Source organism: Cherax quadricarinatus, chromosome 1, assembly GCF_038502225.1.
Source record: "Cherax quadricarinatus isolate ZL_2023a chromosome 1, ASM3850222v1, whole genome shotgun sequence".
NCBI lineage: Eukaryota > Metazoa > Arthropoda > Malacostraca > Decapoda > Parastacidae > Cherax > Cherax quadricarinatus.
In genome coordinates, this window is record NC_091292.1 from 2,395,027 (window position 1) to 2,408,077 (window position 13,051).

A 13,051-nucleotide genomic window follows, 5' to 3' on the forward strand; every position below is an offset into this window, starting at 1 on the left:
ATCAAGACTGGTGTAATATGCAAATTATATGTTAAACCCATTCATGGCTAGCAGGGAGAATAGCTTTAGCTAATCCCTAACAGGATACAAGGCTCTTTCCAAGGCCTGTTAATATTACGAGATCTTCCAATCACATCTACGTGGCTGAGTGTTAAAAAAAAATTATATTCCGAATAATTTAATAATCTACTTTTTTTCCTTCTCTAAAAAAAAAACAATTGAATGGGCCATATTTCAAGCTTTATTAATCATGCACACATTAAAAGGCAAGGTTGATGACAATAGCATAAAGGATGTTTGTGGACTGCATACCACAGCCACTGCAAGTGCCAGTGTAGAACAAATTATTTCCTTATTTGGACTGGTACATTAAAAATTTTGAAATATACAGTGGAACCTCTACTTACGAGTGCATCCACGTGCGAGTTTTTCCAAATACGAGTAGTCGCTCGGTTGATTTTTTTGCTTACAGACCCGAGTGAAATTTCCAGATGCAAGCAGGCCTTGAGGGAGGTTCCTTGATGCTGGTGAGGGGTTCTTGCTCTTGATCTAGGGAACTGGATCTCAGTTGTTTGTTGGACTATCTTATTGAAGCTTGGGCAATGTATGATGGAAAGATGCTTCTTAGTGTACGTACACCAAAAATGAAAGAAATCGGACAATAAAAAACGGAGTTCACCTCTCAGCCATTAGCCTCCCCTTAGTGGCATATTTTCCTATGGTTTTTATGGTTATATTCTCGTTTTTTTGGTCTCATTTGATAGAATGGAAGATATACTACAGAAATAGATATGATTTTGATTGGTTTCATGATGAAAAGTATCTTGAAATTGAGCTCAAAGTAGCAGAAATGTTCAATTCTTTGGCGATGTTCATGTGTAAACAAATGACGTCACCATCCAATACCTGTCCGATTGGCACTGCCCCTCAACCTTCACATATTGGAAAGCTCTTCAACACGCTAGCAAAAGTGGGAGCAGACATCATGAGGTAGCATTGGCAGACAACATGAAGCAGCATTGGCAGACAACATGAAGCAGCATTGGCAGACAACATGAAGCAGCATTGGCAGACAACATGAAGCAGCATTGGCAGACAACATGAAGCAGCATTGGCAGACAATATGAAGCAGCATTGGCAGACAACATGAAGCAGCAGTGGCAGACATCATGAGGTAGCAGTGGTAGACATCATGAGGTAGCAGTGGCAGACAACATGAGGTAGCAGTGGCAGACAACATGAAGCAGCAGTGGCAAAGTGTAGCATTAAGAGTGTAGTACTTATAAGTCACTGACTTTTTTTGGGTTATCCTAGGTTCTCTATACATGTAGTCAGGAGCAGGAATGGCCACTGTGGTGGCCATATAAATCCCAACAACAACAATGGCTGCTGTCACCACCACTAGCCACATACATAATGACATGTATTTTATTCATTCTGGTATATGCCTAACAATTCGCAAACAGGCGAAATTATTTACAAACATTGTCTCTACATCCACAGCAGGACTCGAACCTGCTAACTCCGTATCAGAGTCAACAGTACTTTACCACTGAGCTAGACCCAAGATAAGTATGGGCGCTTAGCCGAAGCTAAGCGATGTTACCCCATACCCCTGGGCACCAAGCTCATTTTGAAAGTTATTTCATCGAATCCTGCCATATGCAGTGGACAGCGAAAGAGATTTGAAATGCTTAACAATTTGCAAACAGGCGAAGTTATAAATAAGCCATAGAGTTGATATTAGGGAAATTATTGAAGTATTTTCTCGTACCTGGAATTCCACTGGAACGAATTAATTCCATTTCAATTAATTTAAACGAGGAAAATTGACTCTGCAAACGAGCAAATCCAGATGCGAGCAAGGTCATGGAATGGATTAAACTTGTAAGTAGAGGTTCCATTGTATTTGGAAAAGAGAAGACTGGGGAAATTGGTGGCTATAAAATTTAGAACAAAGATTTCAGTTTAAAAGTCTGATGACTAGAAAAATTTGTTCTTCATTAAAGAACGAAGTTAGTTTGAGTAATGATTTAATATAAGCAGTCTGCTTAATACATTATTTTGATTTTTTTTTTCCAAAGTTAATGTTTTAAGGTAAGGTTCACTTATAATTTGATTATATTGCAAGTAGCAGCTACCAGTATGTTTATATTTTTGTTGCTAAACACGGTAAACTGCAAGAATTATATATTTTTTCCAATTATATTTATATAAAGGACATAAATAACAAAAAAAGGCACAATACTGTGACTGGAACGGTACACAAATAACCCGCACATAGAAGAGAGGAGCTTACGATGACGTTTCGGTCCGACTTTGTAAATGGTCCAAGTTGGACCGAAACGTCATCGTAAGCTCCTCTCGTCTATGTGCGGGTTATTTGTGTATGAAGGACTTATGATTTATTCATTTGTAAAGTTTGAGTGATCCTTCTTAAATAGATTTTATATGTATTTCATGGAAACATTTCTTATTCTGTTAATGTTTATGAAGTTAAGTAACTGGTATATCAACTTAAAGGAAGGGTGACAGACCACACTTGAAGAGATTAATGGAATATATGAATTTAAAATGCATGGGAATAAATTAAACATATTATGAAGTAGGTTGTATATTCACATGCATGGTTATGGCTTCAAATTTAAATTTAAAATTTAGTGTGACAGACCTTTTAGTTTCATTGGTTGTGAAAATCTTTTTGGGAATAATAAAAAAAACAGAAACCTTTATTAAAACCAAGAATAAAAGGCATAATTAAAAATGTTTTTTAAGTTGGTTTAAACCATGGTTTAAGCCATTGCTTTGTCAACCAACCCTGTTTTGAAATATGAAAGCTTACTTTATGTGGAGGATTTCACAAACCATGGTGTCCACCATCTTTCCATATTGATATTCTCATCAGCACACACAGCTGTCAGTGTTCACAGTTGTGCAGAAGAAAAATGGAAGACTAATTGAGAGTAATAGTTTGTCACAGTTTATTATTGGTGTAATAAGGGGGTTACTGAGAGTTGTTATATTATTAATGGTTCATGTAGCCTTCCATGTAAAATAGTTTGAATGGGTTTACATAAATTTATAATTTTAAATAAGCATTATGCAATAAAATTTTGTTTTCACAGGTTTCCTTAGTGATTAACTATGATCTGCCAAATAACCGTGAGTTGTACATCCATCGTATTGGTCGGTCTGGGAGATTTGGCCGTAAAGGTGTTGCTATCAACTTTGTCAAGAATGATGACATTCGTATTTTACGCGACATTGAACAGTACTATTCAACACAAATTGATGAAATGCCCATGAATGGTAAGTTTTTACATTTAGCCTTGTTTATATTCCATTTCATGTTCAAGCAGGTTTACATTAATTTCATACAGTGAGATACCACTGACAACTTTTTCTACTGGAGTAACATAATTTAGAATAAAATTACTTAAGAAAATGCAATCAGTATAATTCTTTGTGACGGTTGCAGCATATCCTAGTTTTCCCATATTTGATTACTTAATTATATAAGATGCAATTTTTATAATTGTTCAAAAATCACCCGGTCTTATGGCCCACTCAAAAATATTGCTATGGAATAGAGAAATGATTTAAAACCCTAAAAGAACAACAGAGTTCTTCTATTATCTTTTACAGTTGTTGGCACTATTGTTTTAACCTTTTAATTTTAAGAATCATCCGGTTAGCTCCCAACTGCCATTTCTTCATGAAAAAGCAAAAGTACTCAAATAAGCTTTGGCATCACTTTATTATTAAGAAGGGGTCATAAGGTTTCTATATCTAATACATATTTTTCCTTACATATACAGTAAAACTAGAAAATAATTTATGATAATGAAATATTCCTGACACCACATTTCTTTATTCTAATACAAAAAATGCATTGTTATATAATAATAGTTGTTTTTAAGGAGTCTGGTATTCCCCTCATTTTTTGGGTCCAATTTCTTCGCTTTTTTTTTTTTTTTTTTTTTTTTTTTTTTTTTTAGTGTAGGTATGTGAAAAGTAGATAAAAAATAAATTTCATGAAGATTGGTCAAAACACACACAAAAAATAATGTGGTAGTATTTATCTACATGAATGCAAATATTTTTTAGGTAGTAGGTTGGTAGACAGCAACCGCCTAGGGAGGTACTGCCGTCCTGCCACGTGAGTGTAAAACGAAAGCCTGTAATTGTTTTACATGATGGTAGGATTGCTGGTGTCCTTTTTTCTGTCTCATAAACATGCAAGATTTCAGGTACATTTGCCACTTCTACTTACACTTAGGTCACACTACACATACATATGCAAGCATATATAACCAGGCTGTCTACACATATATATACACACACCCCTCTGGGTTTTCTGCTATTTTCTTTCTAGTTCTTGTTGTTTATTTCCTCTTATCTTCATGGGGAAGTGGAACAGAATTCTTCCTCCGTAAGCCATGCATGTTGTAAGAGGCGACTAAAATGCTGGGAGCAAGGGGCTAGTAACCCCTTCTCCTGTATAAATTACTAAATTTGAAAAGAGAAACTTTTGTTTTTCTTTTTGGGCCACCCTGCCTTGGTGGGATACGGCCGGTTTGTTGAAAAAAAAAAATGCAAATATTTGCAGTGGCAAAAATGGTTTTCTTAATGGTATGTGATGTATCAATAGCATGCAGATATGAAACACAAAATGTTTCAGCAAGCATTTGATGAAGCATGGTTTTCTCAGTTCAAAACAGGAAGAAAGTCAAATGAGGATGATGAACAAGAGAGGAGGGTTATTCACAAAGGGCACTGTCAGAGTATCCATGACATTTCAAGCACTGTGGGAATTTCTTATGGCTTATATCAGAGCATTTTCATTGACAGTGCATGTGACAGTGAAATTAGTACTTCAATTGCTGATTAAAGACCAGAAAAACCATTGTTTTTTAGCCAAAAAATGGAAGTTGTCTTACCTGCTCCCCAGATCTAGCCCCCAGTGACTTCTTCCGCTTCCCAAAATTAAAAATGTCATTCAAGCAGCAGCGTTTTAATGACATAGAGGAGATTCAAGGAAAAGCACAGGCTGTGCTAGACACCATTAGGAAAGAAAGAGTTCCAGAAATGTTTCAAGAATTGGCAGAGGCACTTGGATTAGTGTAGATCCTCCCAAGGAGAATACTTCAACTAGGTGATAAGTAAGCCGCTTTTTTTTTTTCATGGCAGTTCAGGAACTTTTTGATAACACCTTGTACAGTGGGTTGAGGAGAGGTTGTTTGGGCATTTGGAGAAAAGTAGGATGACTGGGAAGGCATATAAATTGGGTGGAGGAATGGGGGTCATTCTAAGAAAGGCTAGAAGGAGAGGGTAAAAAGAGGTTTTGTATGCTAGGGGGCTTGTACATCTAAAAGTCTTGCAGCAAGGTACCATTTATGAAGGGGTTTAGGGAAACCAGTTAGCTGGACTTGAGGCCTACAAGTGGGAAGTGCAGTGCTTGCACTCTGGAGAAGGAGTGGGGATGTTGTGGTTTGGAGGGCTAACTGAATTGTGATGTTGGTGCCCATCTGGCAAGAAAGCAATTGAATGAGTGACAGTGAAAGTGTTTTCTTCTTTGTCGAGTTGCCCTACCTTAATGGGAGATAACCAGTGCATTAAAAAAAAAATTTTTTTGTAACAGACATATAGCTTATCTGGGAGCAAGGGGCTAATAACCCCTTCTCCTGTATATATTACTAAATTTAAAAGGAGAAACTTCAGTTTTTTCTTTTGGGCCACCCCACCTCAGTGGGATACGGCTGGTACGTTGAAAGAAAGAAGATATTTTTTTTTTATTATTTTTTTTTTATTATCACACTGGCTGATTCCCACCAAGGCAGGGTGGCCCGAAAAAGAAAAACTTTCACCATCATTCACTCCATCACTGTCTTGCCAGAAGGGTGCTTTACACTACAGTTTTTAAACTGCAACATTAACACCCCTCCTTCAGAGTGCAGGCACTGTACTTCCCATCTCCAGGACTCAAGTCCGGCCTGCCGGTTTCCCTGAATCCCTTCATAAATGTTACTTTGCTCACACTCCAACAGCACGTCAAGTATTAAAAACCATTTGTCTCCATTCACTCCTATCAAACACGCTCACGCATGCCTGCTGGAAGTCCAAGCCCCTCGCACACAAAACCTCCTTTACCCCCTCCCTCCAACCTTTCCTAGGCCGACCCCTACCCCGCCTTCCTTCCACTACAGACTGATACACTCTTGAAGTCATTCTGTTTCGCTCCATTCTCTCTACATGTCCGAACCACCTCAACAACCCTTCCTCAGCCCTGTGGACAACAGTTTTGGTAATCCCGCACCTCCTCCTAACTTCCAAACTACGAATTCTCTGCATTATATTCACACCACACATTGCCCTCAGACATGACATCTCCACTGCCTCCAGCCTTCTCCTCGCTGCAACATTCATCACCCATGCTTCACACCCATATAAGAGCGTTGGTAAAACTATACTCTCATACATTCCCCTCTTTGCCTCCAAGGACAAAGTTCTTTGTCTCCACAGACTCCTAAGTGCACCACTCACTCTTTTTCCCTCATCAATTCTATGATTCACCTCATCTTTCATAGACCCATCTGCTGACACGTCCACTCCCAAATATCTGAATACGTTCACCTCCTCCATACTCTCTCCCTCCAATCTGATATTCAATCTTTCATCACCTAATCTTTTTGTTATCCTCATAACCTTACTCTTTCCTGTATTCACCTTTAATTTTCTTCTTTTGCACACCCTACCAAATTCATCCACCAATCTCTGCAACTTCTCTTCAGAATCTCCCAAGAGCACAGTGTCATCAGCAAAGAGCAGCTGTGACAACTCCCACTTTGTGTGTGAAAAGAGAAAGAAGATATAGCTTATCTATATGGCAGTATCAGTATCTTGCATTATTTACATAATTCAAATATGGCATATTTTATGGTCTCAGAGCTGCGATAGTCTTCATTCTAAGATAAGATTTCGTTCGGATTTTTAACCCCGGAGGGTTAGCCACCCAGGATAACCCAAGAAAGTCAGTGCGTCATCGAGGACTGTCTAACTTATTTCCATTGGGGTCCTTAATCTTGTCCCCCAGGATGCGACCCACACCAGTCAACTAACACCCAGGTACCTATTTGCTGCTTGGTGAACAGGACAACAGGTGTAAGGAAACGTGTCGAAATGTTTCCACCCGCTGGGAATCGAACCCGGGCCCTCCGTGTGTGAAGCGGGAGCTTTAGCCTGTGGCACTACCTACTTTATTGAAAATTCACCTCTGAGTCTAAGATCTCTGAACACAATGAGGAATATTCAAAAAGTTTTAGTAGCCAGTGAAAAGGTGATTTCCATGGCATAGACATTTTTTTATGGATTACCAATTTTCTACTTGTACAGTTTGAGAGTTATGAGACAATGAATAATCAATTAGATGTTTGTTTTAAGTTTACAGTTACCACATGAATGTAACAGTATTATTATGGATTTTCAGAATTTCATTGCTGTATAGCCCTTGTGGCTTAGCGCTTCTTTTTTATTATAATAATAATAATTAGAATTTCATTGGATCAAGGGATCCTTGGCCCTCTATAACTCTTACAATTTTATTATTATTATTATAATCAAGGGGGAAGCGCTAAACCCAAAGGATTATATAACGCCTGGGGGGGATGTGGAAGGCATTCAGGCTTAATTCGGGGAACTGGAGCACAGATCCGATTCCCTAAATCAAGAGCCCCTCACCAACATCAAGGAACCTTCCTTGAGGGGATAACTCTTACAAGCTTAGTGTATCCCCCATGAATATAATATAAGAGTAAAAAATATGCATCATCCATAGGCAATAGAGCAATACTTTTTTCTAATGGCTAATTTTTATTTTATCTAATAATTTTTTTTTTTTTCAGTTGCTGATCTGATTTAACTGAAAGATGGACAAGTGCTTATATGGGTTTGTCATATTATGCTCTTAATTGTTCATTCTTGTTCAGTTGAGGGTTAATGTTTGTGAATAATGTTAGCAGTAGCTGCCCTCAGTCGGATGAATGGTGTAACGAAGATCAGTTAGCATTGTCTAGGGTTTTATATTGTATGAAAAAATGAAGTTACCATGCTACTCATTTATCATTGCAAGTGTACTGTTTAGAATTTATTTTAAATATTTATTTTAGATTTAGTCTTGTGTTTCATATACAATATCAGTCCAACTTTGTGGAAGTTTGTAATAATGTTCTTTGTTTTGCCACTTTTATAACATGCTTTATGAGAAATACTTTCAGAACATTTCATGTACTGTACTGTGCACCAATTTTACTGTATTCCTTATATTTTTGGAAAGTGTACTATTTAATTTTGTTACTAGTCTTATAATAAAACAATACACCAGAAGATTGTATATTGTTTCATAAGTATATGTTGCAATTCCTAGCTCATACTAAATTATCTTGTGAAATCTGAATTTTCCAAATAAATATATGATGCAGTAGATACACTTTATGCACAAAAAAATATTGTGCCAGGGAAACTGTGATTTCTTGCCTTAAGCAGGGAGGATTAACACCTATTATGAGTGAGGAAAGAGCCAGATGTAAGTGTGGGGTAGGTGTGAGAGTGGGTAGAATGAAAGTGGGTAAAGCAGCTGGTATTAACAAATGTAAAGAGCAGGTGAGGATATAGTTTTGGAGTGGTTAATGCATTTGTTAATTATATGCATGAAAGGAGAGAAAGTACTTAGTGACTGCAGAGCCTATGCCTAGTTCTTTTGTATAAGGGGATAAAAGAAAGTGAGAGAACTAGAGGAATAAGTGTGGTGAATATACCAGGTAAAGTGTATTCTAGAAACATTATTGAAAGAATTGTAGGCTTGCAGAGGAATAATGGTAGATGTGTACACCAAGGATTAACATTGAAGCACACAAATGAACAATACTTGAAGGTAAGGAACTTTACATTTATTAAGAAAAGGAATATAGGATGGAGAGGAGAGCAGTGTGGTAGATGTAAATGTATGGGAATAGCTGGCAATTTACATAGACCTTAAACTGTGGGATACCCAGAAAAAAAATCGTGGAAATATTTTGAAAAAAAAAAAAATGCAGAATGAGTTTTTTCTGAATTGAGTACAACTAACATGAATGGAATCTGATAAAAATCCGAGATTCTATGGCATAATGAAGTTGGAAAAAAATTATCACTAGCATAAAAGTGCCAGAAATATTTACATTGAGGGTTAATTGACACCATGATTTTTTTTTAATTTCCTTTAATGTCTTAACACCACATACACTCGTTTCTTATGATAATAGATTTTTGAAGATGTTTCAACACTTCAAACTTGGGGAAATGCTTAACCTGACATTGCTCCACTTGGAATACATAATTATTTTTCTATTTTTTTTTACTATTTAGTCTTTTCTTTTCAGGCCATGTACAAGGAATACTTATAATCAAAACTAAGCACTAAACCCACAAGGGCCATACAGCAGATATTTTTATTATTTTTTTATCACACTGGCCAATTCCCACCTTAAGGCAGGGTGGTCCCAATAAAGAAAAACTTGCACCATCATTCACTTCATCACTGTCTTGCCAGAAGGGTGCTTTACACTACAGTTTTTAAACTGCAACATTAACACCCCTCCTTCAGAGTGCAGGCACTGTACTTCCCATCTCCAGGACTCAAGTCCGGCAGAAATATTTGTAATAGTTGTTTTAGCATGGAAATAAGTCACATTGTTTGACTTGACTGGATTATCCTGGGTTAAATATACTTAGTGTTCTTTGTGCTGGATTTTGCTGTTAGTATCATGAAATTGTAATATATTGAAGTCATCTTTGTGCCACTTCTACACCCCATTTGCTGGTTGGGAAGTTGCTGTAAGAACAGCAGCTCCTGAATTCGTTTACTTTCACTAATTAGGTGTACTAGTACATCAGGCACACTTTCATCACCTGAGTAGTTAACTATGATACACTGTGTGGTCCCTATTAACCTTGTATTTTTTCAAATGTATGAATAGAGGGGTTTGGGTTATTGGCTGTTTGGAGTGACATCTAAACTGTCATATCTGGGGCACCTCTGCAAAGACAGTGATTGTGTATGAATGATAGTTTGGACATGTGGGGAGGATGGAATGAAATAGAATGACTTCGACAGTATATAATTTACTTATGATTGTAGTCAACTGCATAAGAAGTAATACTTAATAGTCTGTCTAGTTCTCAATATCTTTTAGGCCAAAACTGGGATATGCAGTAGTGTGGTATCCACACCTTAAAAAAAAAAAAAAAAAAAAATAGAAAAAGCCCAAAGACAAGCTACAAAATGGCTTTTATAACTAAAATAAGTTAGTTAGAAAGGTTAAAAGTACAGTACGTATTAGATATGGCCTCATTGGCTGACAGGGAGAAGGAAGACGTAATTAAATACAAGATTACAAAATATGAAAGAAAATTTAATGAAATCAACAGGAAGAGCAAGGGAAAATTAAAAGGTGTCAGAAAGACACTATTATTATAATAAAAACTAAGTGCTAAACCCACCAGGGTCATACAGCACTGCAGGGTAGGGAGTATAACAGAGCTAGAGTTTGTGAGGGTGGTGAGGAGTGCTAAAGAAACTACAATCAAAGGTCGTGCAATAAATCTATTGGTGTCAAAAAGTCAAAGAGGGAGTTTGTAGCAAAGATGGGGCTGTCAGCAAATTATTATTATAATCAAAAAGAAGTGCTAAGCCACAAGGGCTATACAGTGCTGCGGCTGTCAGCAAAGAGGGACGATAAAGTAAGGGTGTTAGAGCGTGACGATGTTGGTGGTAAATTCTGCATACTTGCTAATAGACAGGAGAGTCGAACAGAATATGGCAAACTGAAATTGGAACCTGACAGTTTGCACAGAGTGGAACTGGATGTCTCTCCGTGAGATATCCACGAGCTAGACATGTGTGCCCAATGCGAAGACAGACAAGCATAGTTTCCCAGCCATGACATCGATGATGATAAGGTCAGGATCCTAAACACAGCTTGAGAGAATGTATGTAATTTGTTATGAATCAACTTAGGCCAAAGATCACAGCAAGATAGTCTGACAATGGAATACCTCTAGGAAACTGGAAGGTCATGTATCACTGACTGCGCAGCAAAGTCCGCCTGCTCATTGCCCTCAACATCAACACAACCAGGGACACAGCAGAAAATCTTCTGATAGTATAAAGCACTGAAGGAGTCTGAAACTACCATGAATGTTGAGGTAGGTCTGAATGCAATACATAGGAGAACTGCATAGAGTTCAGCTGTGAAATCGCTAGCTGAGTCTAATAAATGATCTCGTACAACACTGTCCGGGAACACTGCTGTAAACCCAGCACCATCAGAGGATTCAGAACTATCAGTGTAAACTTCAATGGCATGAGAATAAGACTGGAGTGGTGAAGAAAAAGGGAGAGAGAAACAACTGTAGGTATTTGAGCTTTTGTGCATAGCAGTGGGGAAGAACAGACTCAAACTGATGGAACCTCTCAAGGGAGGAAGAGAACAGATAGATGCTAGATGAACATATAAAGGAGGCAATTGAAGAGAAGTCAAGAGCGAGTGAAGATGAAAAGGGACAGGATAAACAGGGGCAGTGATTAAATAATGGACCTCTACTAACATCCGTTACCAACCTGTATGTAGATGGGTTGTGAAGTCATGAGAGCAGAAAGTATCAGAGGCAATGGGCATCATGCCGAATGTTCAAGGATGGAACATTTGCCTCTGCCTATAGGCTCTCGTCAGGGAAGGAATGAAAAGCGCCTAGATATAAACATAATCCCTGATGATGAATGGGATCAAGTTTTGAAAGAGTTGTGGGAGAGGCTGCAGGATACACTCATATATGTGATCAGATGAAATACCAAAAATAGGACATCACAAGCATGATTCTACTCCTGTAGCTAAAAACAGGTCATCTAAATAACAGAAATAAGCATACGTATATGAAAAACAGCAATAAGAGAATGAAATAACTATATGAAAAAGAGATACGGTATTCTGTATTTTTGTCATGGGTGACTTAAGTTGGTCAGTATACAACAGAGTAGTTTTCTTGGAGTGGTAATACAGTGGACCCCCGCATAACGATATTAATCCGTGCATGAGAGCTCATTGTTATGTGAAATTATCGTTATGCGAATGAATTTTCCCCATAAGAAATAATGGAAATCAAATTAATCTGTGCAAGACATCCAAAAGTATGAAAAAAAAATTTTACCACATGAAATATACATTTTCCTACACACAAAGAGAAGGATACATGCACAATAGTAGAGTAGTACATGCACAATATATATTGTGCATGTACTACTCTACTAAATGAAGAATAAATGACACTTACCTTTATTGAAGATGCAGCAATGACTGATGAGACACTGTGTCCTGGGAGTGCCTTTTCCTCCTGAGTACTGTAGGTCCTGTTTGGCATTTTCTTCCAGAACAGGCCTTATCACACTGTGTATGCCACTACGATTCTTAAATCTCTCAAACCAACCTTTGCTGGCTTTAAATTCACCAATATGAGCACTAGTTCCAGGCATTTTTCCCTGTTCACCTGGGTGTTAGTCGACTGGTGTGGGTTGCATCCTGGGAGACAAGATTAAGGACCCCAATGGAAATAAGTTAGACAGTCTTCGATGACACTGACTTTTTTGGGTTATCCTGGGTGGCAAATCCTCTGGGGTTAATTGTTTCTTGGTATTCTCAATAAGCCACACCAACAACGGTGCTACAGCAGCAGCAGCAGCAGCAGCTGACAGTGCTACAGCAGCAGCAGACGATGCTACAGCAGCAGCAGACAGTACTACAGCAGCAGCAGCAGCAGCTGACGGTGGTACAGCAGCAGCAGCAGCTGACAGTGCTACAGCAGCAGCAGACGATGCTACAGCAGCAGCAGACGGTACTACAGCAGCAGCAGATGGTACTACAGCAGCAGCAGCTGATAGTGGTACAAAAAAACCATACCCCCGGCCGGGATTGAACCCGCGGTCATAGAGTCTCAAAACTCCAGCCCGTCGCGCTAGCCA

General features: G+C 38.2%; 1 protein-coding gene across 1 annotated transcript in view; it reads left to right on the top strand.

Annotated features, from left to right (window-relative positions):
* LOC128703934 (eukaryotic initiation factor 4A-III) overlaps positions 1 to 8,382 on the top strand; it is a 33,575-nt gene extending 25,193 nt beyond the window's left edge. The window contains exons 7-8 of the mRNA XM_053798820.2: positions 3,126 to 3,309; positions 7,902 to 8,382. Coding sequence (XP_053654795.1) covers positions 3,126 to 3,309; positions 7,902 to 7,918 — 201 coding nt within the window. The 3' untranslated portion in view covers positions 7,919 to 8,382. The remainder of the gene's footprint in view (positions 1 to 3,125; positions 3,310 to 7,901) is intronic.
* Positions 8,383 to 13,051: the final 4,669 nt, after the last annotated feature.